Below are 17058 nucleotides of genomic sequence, written 5' to 3'. Positions count from 1 at the left end.
TATTGTGTGGGGTGGAAGAGGTGAAGATAAAAGAGGCAGGGAAATTAATTAGTTTGAATCTGTCGCCATGCGACAGCAACTTCTCGATTAAGGGAATTATGTGGTGGAGGGAAGTGTCTCCTGGTATTTCTGTAATATTGTAGAGTTTCAGTGTAGTTCAGTGGTTCTGTCGGTGCGTCGGTCTGGGTTGGACAGCTCTTCCAATGGCGCTCGGTTAGCGAGCTCTCGGGCTACCGCATTAGCGCGTTCATTACCATGGAGAGAGGCGTGTCCAGGTGTCCAGACGATATGCACCCTGTGTAACGCTGTGGGGTGTAATGATGTAAGGATGCGGTGTGTGTAGGGTGTCACCCTCCCTTGTGCCAAAGTCCTGCAGGCGGTCTGAGAATCAGTGAGCACTGTGATAGGTCCATCCGGTGCCGGCATGGTTGAAGCGCGTACGATAGCTAGGGTGATAGCAGCCTCTTCCGCCGTGCCACTGTCCACAGTGTTGAGCGTGGCCGAAGCCCTCAGAATGTCTGCACTATCTAGTACAACTACACATAGGGTACGTTTCTGTGGGTAGCGGGCCACATCGGTGTATAGGACTGGTGTGTTTGATGTGTCATCGCCAAAGAGTCGAGCCCTGGCTTGTGCTCTTGCCTTTCTTCGACCTTTATGACGGTCAGGGTGCATATTCCGGGGAATTGGGGCCACGTGAATTTTGTTGCGAATACTAAGTGGAAGAAGTGTGCGGTTTTCCTGTTGTGGTTTTCTTGGTGTTTGGTATCCTAGTCGGGATAGAATGTGGCACCCTTGCATTGTTCGTTGCAGACGTTACAATTGGCTGTTAAGATGACCTTTAACTAGTTCGCGGATGGTGTTGTGCACCCCCAGTCGTAGTAGGAGCTGCGTAGACACATGTTGGGGTAGTTCCAGCGCTGCCTTTAGTGCCGTACGGAGGAGAGTGTCCATCTGGTGCATCTCAGTCTGAGTCAGATTATAATAGGGGAGGTGGTAGGTTAATCGGCAAATTATGAGGGCTGGCACAATTCGGAGTACGTCTTTTTCTTTCAGTCCTTGTTGGTGGTTTGTAATGCGCTTTATCATGTGCATTATTTGGGTAAGTCAGTCAGTCAGTTTGGGTAAGGCAGTGACATTCTTTTATCTTTCCGCCAGGGCTTTCCAGTAAAGGCCGGCAATGAGGTCTGCATGTCCCTATTCGTGGAGCGGACATGTGGCGGCGCTCGTGCCGTCTCAACAAAAACAAGCGAACAGCCTACTTCTTGTTTTCTTGGTTTCTGGTATTTAGTTGGGTCGGTGCTATGACATTTGCTTGTAGCCACCGTACGCTGCTGCCTACGCCAATGCATGCGGCATCTCTCACACAAATTGTTATGCCTCTATAGTGTCGTTATCAAAGTTTCTCTTGCATGATGTTTTGTTATGAAGTCTGAAGAATGCAAGAATGGTGTTGCCTTGCATCTAGCGCTGTTGCTGCTGTACACCTGTCCGATGATACGGTATTGCGTAAAACGGTAACAGTAATATGTTTACCGACAAGGTAAAACTCCACAGCGGTATTTGTGCGATCGTGCAGAGGCTTCTTATCGACATTCTTTTAATTAGATGGTGACCCGCAAGCTAATTGGCAAGCGTCACAAAAGCAACAACCAAAACCTGAGAACGCAGCGTATGAGAGCTTTCGTGTTAAGCAGCTAAAGCAACCCCAACAAACTGTTTCGGAATGAAGATATTATACTTTGAGCAAGAAAGACAAAAATTTTGAGATACTAACAGAAATTTCGTTCAAATGAAACAGGGTTTGTCGAAGTTAAGAAATTTCCAAGCAAACATTGATGAGCATACATGTTTGCTGCTAAATTATATAGATCTATAATAAGAAATCTGCGCCCGCAGGGGCGTCTGCGTCAGCAGGCGTTTGGTGTGTTGCGACACCACGGACCCGAGCACACGAGGGTTGAACCCTCCCGCGTGTAGCCGTGCGCGGCTTAGCCGTGTCCGGGGAAAGGGGGATCCTGGGGGTTGAGCCGATGCCGGGTGTCCGGACCTTTAGGGCCCCCCCGGCGGAGGCAACACACCTCTTTGGCCTCTGCTTCACGTAGACGGCACCCCCGGACTGACCCACCCGGGGGAAATCGGTAGTTGCCTTTTCCTGTCTCTCTCTCCCTACAACCTTCGTCTTTTTCTTACTTTCCACCTTTCCTGTCTCCTTCTCATTTCTTTATTACTTCCGACCTTCCTGGCAGCAAGGGTTAACCTTGTGTGAGTAGCCAACCTTGGTTATGCCATATTGGGTTATAGTGGCAACGTACAGCTGGCGTTTGCAGGCCCTGTTTTTCAGGCCCTGCAGCGTCCCCTTGTTGGACTCCATGGTGGGTGGCTGGCGTTGCTGCCGAAAACTACACGTCCACACATGGCTACTTCCTTCCCTCCACTACTTGATCGCCCTCAGAAAAGAGGGCGCACCGATGAAGTCTTCCAATTTTTTGGCCGCCAAAAAGAATCCTTCCCGCGCTTCCATGTTATCCATTCTGCAAAACCAGATAAACCAGTAAGAACTATCTCACCCTTCCTTGTCTCGAAGTCATTGACTGAAGCCTTTGGTCCTGGATATAAGGCGTCGAGGATGGCAAGCGGGGATCTCCTCTTGGAGCTCCACGATCAAAAACAATATGAAAAATTGTCAACACTAGTGTCATTTGGGGAAACCCAAATAATTATAACCCCGCACCGCACGATGAACACCACCCGTGGTGTTGTCTCTGACGATGACTTGATGGAGCTCACTGAGGCTGAACTCTTGGAGGGCTTCAGTGACCAGAATGTAATAAATGTTAAACGAATTAAGATGAGGCGAGATGGAAAAGAGATCAAGACGAAACACCTGATACTCACCTTCGGCTCAAGTGTCCTTCCCGAGTCTATCGAAGCCGGTTATATCAAACTTCGTGTTCGGCCATACGTTCCCAATCCTCTCAGATGCTTTAAGTGCCAACGTTTCGGCCACAGTTCACAGAACTGTCGAGGCCGGCTGACTTGTGCCAAGTGCAGTGACAAAGAACATTCTTCCGAAACGTGCCAGAACACTCCACATTGTGTTAACTGTGATGGCGAGCACGCCGCGTACTCGCGGTCGTGCCCTGCCTGGAAAAAAGAAAAGGAAATCGTTACAATCAAAGTCAAAGAAAACATAACTTTCAAGGAGGCACGGAGGCGGGTATCATACCTGCCCAAGAAAACCTTTGCCGATGTGGCGCGTCAGGGGGCAGCGTCACAACGGCCTCCGGCGGCTGTCCGGCTCACAAGCAGTGAGTCGCCAGTCACGCCATCTGCCCCCACGGTGGTTGCAGCTAGCGCAGCTCCGCCAACAGAGCAGACGGAGCCATCGACCCCGAAGGTGGGCGCAGCCGAGGCTGCCCCAACCTCCGAGGCCCCCTCCAGCGCTGGCAGCGGCCAGCGCAGCCAAATCCCTCTGGGAGCCCCATCGACCTCCGGGCTGGTGGGCGCAGGGGTCTTGCCCTCCAAGGCGGGACTCCCTCTGAAAACTTCCCGCTCGCAAGAGCACGTGTCCGGCGCCTCACAAGAGGCAATGGACACCACACCTATCCTCAAGGCGCACCAGGCGCCTAAGGAGCGTCGAGAATCACTCGAACGCTTCAAAAAGAACAAAACACCTATTACAGGGCCTCGAAAGGGCTCTGTAATATAAGGCATCTTTCCGTTTCCGTAAACACAGCACCAATTTACCTTAAACATGGATACACAAATCATTCAATGGAACATCAGAGGTCTCCTTAGAAACCTTGATGATTTGCAAGAACTCATCCACAAACATAATCCAAAAGTGCTGTGTTTACAGGAAACACACTTAAAATCTAAACACACAAACTTTCTCCGTACGTATGTTACGTTTCGCAAAGATCGCGATGATGCCGTCGCATCATCGGGTGGTGTCGCGATTCTTACTCATAGAAGTACTGCGTGTCAACCTCTACAGCTACAAACGCCCCTTGAAGCAGTGGCGGTTCGAGTTGTCCTACTAAACAAACTCATCACCATTTGCTCCCTTTACATACCCCCGCATTACCAACTGAACAAACATGAATTTCACTCCCTGATCGATCAATTGCCAGAACCTTATGCTCTTCTTGGCGATTTCAATGCGCACAGCTCCCTGTGGGGCGACTCTCGTATAGATGCGCGAGGTCGCCTTGTTGAGCAGTTCCTTCTTTCTTCTGGAGCGTGCCTTCTCAATAAGAAAGAACCCACATATTACTCTCTTGCAAACCGATCCTTTTCGTCAATAGATCTTAGTATAGTCTCCCCGTCTGTACTGCCTGAACTTGAATGGGAAGTTACCGACAACCCTTACGGTAGCGACCACTTCCCTATACTGCTAAGATCATATAAAGAAAACGAATATCCACCATACGCTTCTAGGTGGAAGATTGAGACAGCTGATTGGGAGAAATTTCGATCTCTAACTAGTATCTCATGGGCTGACCTGTCTTCGTTAGGAATTGACGCTGCAGTCGAGTTTTTTACAGCATTCATATTAGATGTCGCATTTAAATGCATATCAGATGTAAAAGGCTTGGCCTGCAAACGACGTGTCCCATGGTGGAACGACGATTGTAGGATCGCTGGTAAAAAACAGAACAGGGCGTGGGGGTTGCTACGCGCTTCTCCCACTGCAGAGAATCTAGTCAACTTTAAAAAAGTAAAATCCGAAGGCAGGCGAACCCGCCGACAGGCCAGACGAGAAAGTTGGCAAAAGTTCCTATCGAGTATTAACTCGTTCAGAGATGAGGCGAAAGCCTGGAACAGGGTCAATAGGATAAGAGGGCGACAAGCACATGCACTCCCTTTGGTAAACACAGAAGGCGATACCCTACAAGATCAGGCGGACTCACTTGGGGAGCACTTTGAGAGCGTGTCAAGTGCCAACCATTACTCGCAATCCTTTCTCAAATATAAACAAATAGAAGAATGTAAGCCACTCATGAGAAAATGTCAACAGAATGAACCATACAACTGTCCTTTTAGCATTGCCGAGTTGAGAGCTGCCTTGAGTGCATGCAAGAGCTCTGCACCGGGATCTGACAGGATCATGTATGAAATGATCAAAAACTTACATAAAGACACCCAAGTTACACTAGTCACACTTTTCAACACCATCTGGGCTGCGGGATACCTCCCGACTGCATGGAAAGAAGCTATAGTGATCCCGGTTTTGAAACAAGGCAAAGATCCTTCCTCAGTGGCAAGTTACCGCCCGATAGCCCTGACAAGTTGCCTTTGTAAGGTATTTGAAAAAATGATCAATCGCCGTCTCGTGCATCTCCTAGAGTCCAGGAAAATGCTTGACCCATTTCAGTGTGGTTCTCGGGAAGGGCGATCTACAACCGATCATCTTGTGCGCATCGAAGCGAGCATTCGCGATGCATTCGTGCACAAGCAATCTTTCTTATCTGTATTTCTGGATATGGAAAAAGCGTACGACACAACCTGGCGGTACGGAATCCTGCGCGATCTTTCCGCGATAGGTATCCGCGGCAATATGTTAAATATTATAGAGAGCTACCTAGAGAACCGTACATTTCGAGTGAAAATAGGTCCTGCACTGTCGCGTACATTCATACAGGAAACTGGGGTACCCCAGGGTGGCGTACTCAGCTGCACGCTCTTTGTCGTCAAAATGAACACGCTTCGTGCATCTTTACCACCAGCTATTTTCTACTCCGTCTACGTAGACGATATACAGATAGCATTCAAATCCTGCAATCTCACTGTTTGCGAGAGACAGGTACAGCATGGTTTGAACAAGGTGTCACAGTGGGCAGAGAAAAACGGATTTAAAATCAATCCTCAAAAGAGTTCTTGTGTGCTGTTCACAAGGAAGAGAGGCCTAGTTCCGGATCCTTGCTTACAAATGTGTGGACAACAGATACCAGTAAACAAAGAGCACAAATTTCTAGGTGTCATACTTGACTACAAACTCACTTTCGTCCCCCACATTAAACATCTTAAAGAAAAGTGTCTAAAAACAATGAACATAATCAAACTTCTATCCCAGACTACGTGGGGTAGTGACAGAAAGTGCTTAATGAACCTCTATAAAAGCCTCATTCGATCACGACTAGACTATGGTGCCGTGATTTATCACTCTGCCGCCCCAAGTGCGCTAAAAATGCTAGACCCTATTCACCATCTAGGTATCCGCTTAGCCACGGGCGCTTTTAGGACAAGTCCCATTGAAAGTCTGTATGTAGAATCAAATGAGTGGTCACTCCATTTTCAAAGAACATACATCAGCCAAAGTTATTTCCTAAAAGTCCACTCTAACCCTCAACATCCATGTTTCATTACCGTTAACGATATGACATATGCTACACTCTTTCATAATCGTCCCTCAGTAAGACAGCCTTTCTCGCTACGTGTGAGGGAGCTTAGTGATCAAATGCATGTCCCACTCCTCGAGCTCTGCCTAATGCCTCCAGCCAAGCTGCTACCTCCTTGGGAGTGGCAGCTGATACAATGCGACACATCTTTCGTTCAAGTTACAAAGCACGCTTCAGACATTGAAATCCAAATGCATTTCCGGGAACTCCAACACAAACACTCCTGCACGGAGTTCTACACAGACGCATCGAAGTCGCACGACGGGGTGTCCTATGCAGCCGTCGGTCCATGCTTCTCGGAATGCGGCGTACTGCATCGGGAAACTAGTATCTTTACGGCTGAAGCCTACGCAATATTATCGACCATGAAGCATATAAGGAAATCAAAACTCAAAAGATCAGTTATATATACAGACTCCCTAAGTGCCGTAAAGTCTTTGATATCGTTCTGTAAGCACAAAAATCCTGTTATAATTGAACTCTATTCCGTGTTATGTAAGGCATATGTATCTAACCAGCATGTGATTATTTGCTGGCTGCCTGGCCATAGGGGCATCCAGGGTAACGTTCTAGTGGACCAGATGGCCACATCAATTTCATTGAATGCAGTTAATCCTACTGCTTCAGTCCCTGTCACAGACCTGAAGCCTCTGTTGAGAAGGAAACTGCGAAACCACTGGCAACGAATGTGGGACGAAGAAATAAATAATAAACTGCATGTAATAAAGCCACAATTAGGTTTCTGGCCTCCTGTAACAAAATCCCGCCGGACAGATGTCCTCTTCTGCCGTCTAAGAATAGGACACACTTTTGGAACACATAACTTTTTACTCACGGGAAACGAGCCTCCAACCTGTGGTAGATGCGGGGAGAGGCTGACAGTCCTCCACGTTCTACTGGAGTGTCGGGAAGCCGAATCTGAAAGAAGGAAACATTTTCTCTTAGCATACCGGCAGCACATCCCCCTTTATCCTGTTATGTTACTTGGCCCAGAACCACTCTTTGACACCAATGCAGTCTTAAGTTACCTGAAAGATGTTGTATTGCATGTTGTTAGCCCGACATGTTCGTAGCGTCTCCTCTCTTCAGAGGATGGCGCTGTGATAGTTCTCTCGTATAGCACGTGCCTCTAGGCCCTTGTGTTTCAAGGGCTCCGGCGAGGCAACAGTGCTCCAGCTATTTTTACCATCTCATATATTTTCAATTCTATGTCATTCTTTTACGATGGATTTTAATGTTCATAGTATTCGTCATTAGTCACCGCCATAATTTTAGATCACGTAGATTTTATGCACTTTACAGCAACTATTTTTAGGCCACTTTACAGCCAAGTCACATCTCCATAATACATCGTCAACATCACCACTTGTCATGGCGCTCTTTGGCCACACCTGGCCCTTGCGCCATTAAACACCACATATCATCAATAAGAAATCTGCGAATGTGTTGAAGTATCTTAAGATACAATAATTGCAGTAGTATTTTGTATCTATATTTAAATACTTGTGGCCCGAGTATCTTGCATCGTATTATGATGCAAATGCAAAGTATCTTCACCCAGCCCTGGTTGTGATGCTATTAAATTGTTGTGTGGTGATTGATACATGTCCATTTATTGTTTTCCTCTTTGCTCTATTTAATAATTTAGATGTACAGGTTAACATAGATGTGCTATATGACAGTCGTTTCAGGCACACAAACAAATATTGTCCACTCCTCGCGCTTCCCTCGCTATACCAAAATGTGGAGCTCCACCAGCTCAAGCCGCCACAGGTCTCCACTGCTCAGGAGCAGTGAGAACGGCGTGTAACCATGCAGAGTCAGTGCCATCGCAAGGAATATTTTTTAAAAGAAAAAAGTGGGTTGCGGGGGGAAAGGGGTATGCATTCAACGGCAGAGTAGACCGCGGAGGCGGGTGTTGCGGCAGGCCGTTTTATGCCAGGTGTGCTGGTATACCAAAATTTCGGAAAGTGGGGAGGAAACATGGGTCGGGTGTGCGTATACACTCTCCTCACCGCGCCTCCCCGCAGTACGTCTTGGCTACGCCACACGAGACGAGATGGAGTCCGTTTATTTTCAGTGCCATTTTTTTATTTCTCACTTTCTGTATGTTGCTTTGCGTTGGAATTTACGTGCTTGCAATCAGCATACGTACTTAACGTATGTCCCTGCACAGCAAAGGCGCTGGCTTACATCTGGTGTATGTAGATCGGCGCGATAAAGGGAGCGTCATAATATGTCTTAAAAAGAAAAAAAGAACAACAAACACAAGCGAAAGCTCCGATAGTTGTCGAGCTCAGCTGCAGTGCACGCGTCTGTACCGACGGCGAACAACCGGATCGGCTGTGCTCGCATCGCCGCCGACGGCGCCGCTACAGCGTATTTCGAGGAGCGACAATAACGGCAGCAAAATACTGCGGCTTCTGAGCGTAGAAGCGCCGTCATTGGCTTTGAAGTGAACCGGAGAAGGCTTAGCCACGATATCGGCACCGCCGATCAGCGCCGGCGTTGTCATAGTGGCTCGAAAACTGATTGGCCACGTTGCTCTACGGCTGCTGCACAAATGGGTCCCGATCCCATCCCCTGTACGTTGACACGCCGTATACCGCATGTCTGTGTGTGTGTGTGTCAGCGCACGTCACTGACATCCTCAGAATGGAGCACCAGATAGAGCACAGCATGCGTTGTGCGTACAAATGCAATCGGAGTTTTTTTTCTTTTTTCCTGAGAAGCAATTTACAGGGTGAGTGGGTTTGTGTTTGCAAGCTTTGCTGTACATGATGGTACTCCAGCGTTGTCTTAGGCACCACGGACAAAGTATTCTGCCAGTCGAGTAATTACTTGCGCGTTTAATGGATATCGTTCATTTATTTCAACACATGGCTCGTCATATATATTCCGCCTATTTTTTCGCGGAATTTTGTCTCGAATAGGCCTACATATAGTGCTTCCAGTGTATGTAGTTCAACATACCAGGCATATATACTTCAAATTATTTAGGTTTGCGTTTCCGCGTCGCTTCACTCAATGATGTGGAGGGAAACATGGACGTGCAGTGGGAGTAACTGTTGTCGTTCGTCCTCCCGTTGCTCTCTTTCAGACCAGGGACTAAACATTTACTCTCCGAAATTTGCACACGGCACGCACATTCATGCAGTTAGTCCTTTGAGGGACGAAATCGCCCTTTTTAGGACTAACGGCCCAGTTAGCCCCGTTTTCCCCGGGATTTTGCTTAGAGTGTACAGTGACAAATGACCCATTTCGCGCGATTGCAATAGGCGCGGCGGAGCAACACATTCTACGAACCCGTCCGCTTTCGCTGTTCCCCATACCCCATAGGTAGAAAGGGGGCGGTAAGCCTAGGCCAGAAATGCTTGAGCTTATACTAATAGGTGCAAAGCAAGCAGTACGGGACGTCTTGGTAAAAACACGACCCGTGACGATTCGAGGTGACAAAAGAGGGCCCAAAACGAGAGGATGTGCCACTCGAGCATTAAATACGCGTGCACGGGCTGCCGTCCCCCTCCGCTGATTAAGACTGCATTAACCCGTGCGGGTTCGTAACTTTCACGAGAATATATATAGGAACGCTGCTCACTGTTTGCAATGTACGGTAGAGAACAAGATGATAGTACCTTTCCAATGCTGTAAAACAATTAAGTGCAATCTCTCTGAACCGGCACTGTTGAACATGCGCGCATATTTATATAACGATTGTGGTGGTGGGGAACATGTATGTTCAGGAATGTAGATATGTGCATATGCCAGCTCGTATTGCTAACGCATGTATAAATGCACACTGCATCTCAGATCGATATAACCCCCATGTACATGAATGCTGCGAATAACAAATTCCGCACAACAACGACCGCTTTATATGCTTCGCGTCTTCGACAGTTCCCGTATAGGAATTTTCCCCTTATCTCTTCATAAAGCGCTGCGAATCTACCATTATATTTCTTCATAATCTATACTGGAAAACGTAAGCGACATCACCCATATATTCTCGAGTGAGCTCATTCAAATCCGCCCCTTCGTGGCGGCGATTTATACCTGTAGTCGAAATAGCTGTTACCGTTTTTCAGAACCGCGAATCCTCGCATGGTGACTGCAATATTATAGAAAACGTCTACGTGGCCGAAGGAAAGCAAACATATGTGCTAAAGCTATCCGTGTTTCCATACAATGATAACTGGATTATTGATTACGAGCTATCACTATTTGAAAGCCTAATTTGCCTTTCATTGTTCTACGCATTCCAAAGCCGTCTGAATACATTAGGGTATCGAAAATAGTACCTTCTTGAATGTGGCGGCGCCTCATAAAATGGCGACGCAACCTTCGTGGCATGTGGGGAATGTTTCCCAATTCCTCATCCGGAACTGGGCGAAGGAACCGTGGTGGGCCGTTCTCCGAAGAAGAAAATCCAAGTGACAGTGTGTGTCGATTAGGCCTATTTTAGAAGAGAGCGTGTACGGCCACCGCTTGACGACTGGTGACGTCATCGTGGCTGTCCTCGAGGTTGGGAGTTTGAGACGACTCTACCCGTTTGCAGCACGAAATCACTTGGCGCAGGAGTTGGTGTCCTGCAGGCAAAGGATATAATAACTTACTGTTGTTACTCAGTCATAAATAAGAAAGCATAAATCAATGTGAAAAAGAAAGCAATAAAACGTCATTAAACACTGCACAAGCGCTGACGTTTCCATTCAATGCGTTATTGCAAAAAAAGGGACTTCCCATTATCGATACCGTTAAGACCGTTTAGCGCTGGGTAGCGATGTTCTAACTTCATGGCACTAAAATTCAGAATGCGATATCAGTTGCCTATCGAAATAGAAAGGTAAATTTGAAATAAAAGGTTTGCTTCAACAAATTAAATTCCTCCGGTGCTTTACCTTCGCGTCACTTGACTATCAAACATTTGCATCTTTTGAAAGGATTCATTGAAGCAAGAAGGGGTGATGAGTAAGGTGAATCTAACCTGTGAATAACTGAGCAACAGTCTCCAACGGCGTCTCTGCTTCGCCGTAAGCTCGCACCAATACGAGTCGGTTCAGTGTACAAAAACACGTGGTCGTCGGACGTGCACTGTCGACAATGCTACTAATCCAAAGATTTGGTAGCGAATGTTCCTTCGTGCAGATGACCGCGAATATATAGGCAGTAAAGAGAGAGGTTCGAAGGGGGAGAGCAGGTGGCGCTTGTAGAGGTTTCCCCTCCACGCATTTCTTTACGCCGGGTGGACAACAGCCAATTGTAAGCCTCGAAAGTGAACAGGAGAAGGCAGGCAGGAACTGCTTCTTCCTTTCTAAACACGCTACCGAGAACTAATGGTGGGGTAACAACAAAGGCACGGGATCCATGGAGGGTCCTCAGAAAATAAAAAGAGGCAAGCCCAATGAGTCTTGGAGTGAAATGCTTCTTGAGAAAGTAAATACTATTTTACGGAAGCGTTTAGGTGCCGCCATCTTGGGCTGTTAACGCCGCAGTTTTCTGTCTTTTAACGACGAAGTTGACGAGGGCTCATACCCCCGTCAGCAAGAAAAAATATATAGTTCACCAAGTACTCTGATATTCAAGAGAATGCCTATTAATAACTAATCCACTGAAAATACATATTCAAGTGATCAGACGCATCAGCTTTTTCATTGAAGGCAGCGATCTTAATCAAATTCGGGAGCTGTATTCTTGAACACAAATATTTGTTGACGGACACGGCAAGTCGACGGAACGCTGGCCATAAAATTAAATTACGTGGTTTAACGTGCCAAAACCACTTTCTGATTATGAGGCACGCCGTAGTGGAGGACTCCGGAAATTTTGACCACCTGGGGTTCTTTAACGTCCACCTAAATCAAAGTACACGGGTGTTTTCGCAATTCGCCCTAATCGAAATGAGGCCGCCGTAACCGGGATTCGATCCCGCGACCTCGTGCTCAGCAGCCCAACACCGTAGCCACTGAGCCACCACGGCGGGTGAACGCTGGCCATAAATCAGGCTATGAGGATAATTACATTTAGCCCATATAACCACAACGCCTCGTATTTTTATGAACTAATCACATTCTTTCAGTCACACAACCGGTTAAATATAACCCAGGTGCCCTTTTGTCAAATCAATTACGTTTACATTGTAAAGACGGTCCCATTGCAGTCTTTGATTTCGGGACCTCCTTCTGTATTTAACATCTTGTAATCTTTCTAATCATCTCAATAAATACCGAATATGATTCTGATTCTGATAAAGAGCTTCGCTGTAATAACTGTTTCAGAGATATGCGTCAGGAAACTAAAAAGGGATACCAAGCCAGCTACCGTAGTGGGGAATTTCTATCTGCTTTGTGATAAGTGTAGCCGAAGCATTCTCAGTGAACTCAATACCACGCTCTGACAAGACTTGATGCTTAGCGTGCTTCTTGACCAGTAATAAGTAAGAGGGACATGGGTATAACCTAACTCAGGTGCAGTATACCCCCTCCCCCCTCCGCAAGAAAATAAGGGTTAGCTCAAAGGCTTTCGGAGCAATTCTCAAAACATTGCCTCTCATCGTATTGTTGATAGCTCTCCCATACCCCACTCGTGGCGTCGACATAGAAGGTATTGTTCTTGTTGCAGACTTTTACCCAGAACAGAACCAGCTTGTATAATAGAAGGGTGCTCAGGGTTCGACAATACTGTGGTTGAAAGTATACATGGTTATAAAATACGTATAACTGGCGCAACATTTGAGCAAATGCACAATTATCAGCAAAATGCTAACTGGCCAACTTTTTTGTTGAGCGACATCATATAACGAATCGAGCATTTGATTATCCATGGTTGTGACATTCGCGGGCGCATATTTTGGTAACATGAAACAATACAGAGTGATATGTGCCAGTTGCGTCCTCGCATGTTTTCTTATTGATGTTTCTCGCTTGTTCATGACCACGTTGGTTCCATTGCGCGTCATTTTTTTACCTAAGGAACCGTTATAAGTTGTTCATTATGAAGGCCTCTCGCGGTTTAAATTTTTTAATGCCAGCTAGGGGTGGTTAATTGCTCAATAGGCAATTAAATCCTTTGTAAGGACAACCATGGCGCAGACAACTTCATGCGCAGTCGTCGCTGTGCTTATGCGACAATAGAAATGTAGATGTTTTAAGAAAGCGCCAATTTGCCTTCATGTTAACTAGTCGAGCAAGCTGTCAAATGTCTCTCGCGCAGGTAGTGAAATGCCGTGCAATTCAAGAGTTCCCAGTACGTGGCTACCGTGACGAATGCACGTGTATCAAAGCATCAAACCCACGTCCCATTGTGCCCCCCCTTTGACAGCGCGAAAAGTAGGGGTCGCTTTCACAAGTTCTCGGGTGTCAGAAGACTGACATGACCTTTGACCAGAGGCTGTCATGTACTTCCTCGTTTATCGGTGAGTGCAGCGATAATCTTACAATCAAAACTGTGACTCATTGCAGCTGCAGCAGTTAAAGCGCTACGCTCCTGATAAAGTACTCGCGCAGACGTCAATCAGTCGTAAATTATTCACCGTAACGTTCGTCACCTCCAGGAATTTCGGACGTTGCTTCTTCGGCTATATGGCGTACTTTACCGCCGCGTTTCAGCGTAACTGAATGGGCCGTGTTTTCAGATACTGATGTTTCAGAAGGCCGCTCGAATTCCAACAACTTTCAGTTATCGGCGTCGAGATGGTAACCGTGTCGTTTTATCAACATGCGTATTAACTTTGACATGACGAATGTTATGGTGGACAACTTACGACTCATTCTCGTCTGCCAATATTTTATCAGGAACGTTGCTCCTTGATTCTCGAAACTCCAATGAGGCCCGTCTGTTTCTCGTTATCTATTTCTGGTTTAAGGTTATCGCTACACCTACCGATAAAGGAGGAAGCGCATGAAAGCTTTTTGTCGAAGGTCACGCGACTCTTCTGAACCCTGATAATTTAGAACGTTTAGCTTTTAGGGCTGCCGAAGGAGTGGGGGTCCACGGTTGGACTAAGATTCCACGCTTTGACACAAAAGCTTTGGTCACGGCCGCTGCGAATATCACTGTAGCAAAGAAAAGAAATATTCTCTGTATGCTCTATGACCGAACCTGTTAAAAGAAAACTAATACGTTCCTGTCTTCTCGATCTCCAGCCTATAGAACGAGTCAGAACGAAAATAGAAACGTTCTAAATTAATGTAAATTCATAAATAACTATAAAATACCATTTTAGAGTTCTTTTCCTCTCATACATGGCGTTTTTTTTACATCATGAGCAATCCGCTGTCTGCGGTACGGCTTTGATGTCCTGAACCGTATTCAAGAAGGCTGCCCTTCGAGTCAACGCAAGGCTTCACTACTCCGTTTCTTCTTTCGCAAATCTTAAAAGGTGAGTGGTTTTCTTGTCAAGAACATTACAAAGAGTGCAGCCCGTATTCTTTCATCCGATGGTTTCCGCTGGTTCATGGTAAAGAACAAGGCTGCAATGCCCGCAAATAAAATTCAAGCGGACAGGGACAATATTTAGCAACTATACGTGTCCTTTGTGAAATCACGTGTTATCTGGGTTTAAATTTTACCTTTATTTGTTATAGCATACGTAAGAGCTAGCTAATGTGATTGACAAATGTCTTGTTTATTCTCGCCTTTTCGGGATTTATTTGGTTTTGCGGTGGCTGCGACAAAGCGAGAAAAACGACAGTAATTCCTGGAAGTGAACTCGTATTTCGCGTGTCATTGTTCATCTATTTATTCCTTTACTGTTTACATAATTGCCTAGCTTATTTGATTACGTGCCTCTCCGAGCACCGAGTTATGTCGGGCGCTTAAACTATCCGCTCCGCGCCGCGATAGCCGTGCGATTTTGCACGGCGCCAGCTTTGCCGATGACGTCATGCGCAGTGCCACTCAAGTCATGAATCATCCGCCGTGACAGCTGTTCCGTTGACAGAATTCGTGGCTCTGTGCCAACTTTTATCGCCGAGCATTCATACTCTCACATCGCGCATCTTCAAAGTTAGTAAAATACATTCACTTGTGAAAAAGCGTACGCCAGTTTTAAAAAATAATGGGGTGTAACATGCCAAAACTACGATCTGTTTATGAAACACGCCGTCGAAGTAATTTGGACCACCGGGGGTTCTTTAACGCGCACGTAAATCTAAGTACATGGGTAAAAGGATGGATAGGGGGGCTAGTTGGTAATGCATTATTAGAAAAACTTAGAACGCTATAAACACACAGAGACACACGATTATAGACTGAACCTTCTGAAAAAATAGTGCAAATGCTTACGAGCCGACGGCTTAGGACTATACTTCCAGCTACTGCAGACAGCTTGTTTCCACAACTCCCGGACCGGAGGAAAATGAAAGTTCATGAGCAAAAGTGCTGGCAGAAACAGAAAACTTACTCTGATGTTGGGCATAGCATACAAGATCTACCCAATTTATATCCAGACATTAATGTCCAAGTAGTTGACCTGGAAAATGCAGGCACACTTTAGCAGCCAGGCCCCGCAGGGGCGTCTGCGTCAGCAGGCGTTTGGTGTGTTGCGACACCACGGACCCGAGCACACGAGGGTTGGACCCTCCCGCGTGTAGCCGTGCGCGGCTTAGCCGTGTCTGGGGAAAAGGGGATCCTGGGGGTTGAGCCGATGCCGGGTGTTTGGACCTTTAAGGCCCCCCGGTGGAGGCAACACACCTCTTTGGCCTCTGCTTCACATAGACGGCACCCCCGGACTGACCCACCCGGGGGAAATCGGCAGTCGCCTTTTCCTGTCTCTCCCTCCTCGAATCTTTGTCTTTATCTCTCACTTTTTGACCTTTCCTGTCTCCTTCTCTCTTCTTTTTACTTCCTTTCTTCACGGCGGCAAGGGTTAACCTTGTGTGGATATCCTACCTTGGGTACACCATATTGGGTTATAGTGATGGCGTACGGCTGGCGTCGTGCAGGCTTGTACACAAGCTGTGCCGCGTCCCCTCGTTGGGCTCCGTGGTGGGCGGTCGGCGCTGTTGCCGAACATACACATTTTCCTATGGCAGCGCAAGCCTCTGTTGTTTATGATCGGCGTCTGAAGAGATGCCGCACCGAAGTACCATTTCAATTTTCCTTTCAAAGCAACGCCCCAACATTTCCAAAGTACTATGTAGTGCATACTGAAAGCAACACTCCGGTAAGGAAACTCTCTCCTTTCCTGGTAGCGAAGTGTCTGAAAGACAAAATCGGACCAACATACAAAGCATCCAAAATGTCTAGCGGGGACCTCCTCCTAGAACTGAATAACAAAGATCAAGCAGATAAGCTCTCTGAACTTACCAGCATTGGCGAAGCGACAGTGACTGTTTCAGCCCACAGAACGCTTAATACAAGCAGGGGAGTAATATCTGAAGAAGACTTCATTGGTTTAAGCGACGAGGAACTCCTGGAAGGTTTTCAGGAGCAAAATGTAACCAAAGTACAAAGAATAGTAATCCGAAGAAACGATCAAGAAATCCCCACCAAACATGTTATACTCACCTTCGGAACAAGCGTAATGCCTACTTCACTCGATGCAGGTTATGTCAAAGTCAATGTGAGACCGTATATCCCGAATCCCAGACGGTGTTTTAAGTGCCAAAGATTTGGACATGCTTCACATGCATGCCGAGGACAAACAACTTGTGCT

The 17058-nt window shown here is 46.7% G+C and overlaps 1 protein-coding gene across 1 annotated transcript in view; it reads right to left on the bottom strand.

Annotated features, from left to right (window-relative positions):
* Positions 1-8234, bottom strand: part of LOC140213435 (putative deoxyribonuclease TATDN2) — a 45564-nt gene extending 37330 nt beyond the window's left edge. The window contains exon 1 of the mRNA XM_072284658.1: positions 8142-8234. Coding sequence (XP_072140759.1) covers positions 8142-8234 — 93 coding nt within the window. The remainder of the gene's footprint in view (positions 1-8141) is intronic.
* Positions 8235-17058: the final 8824 nt, after the last annotated feature.

This window comes from Dermacentor andersoni, chromosome 10 (assembly GCF_023375885.2).
Source record: "Dermacentor andersoni chromosome 10, qqDerAnde1_hic_scaffold, whole genome shotgun sequence".
Lineage (NCBI taxonomy): Eukaryota > Metazoa > Arthropoda > Arachnida > Ixodida > Ixodidae > Dermacentor > Dermacentor andersoni.
Note: the sequence above shows the minus strand (reverse complement) of the source record. Positions and strands in the feature narration are given on the sequence as shown.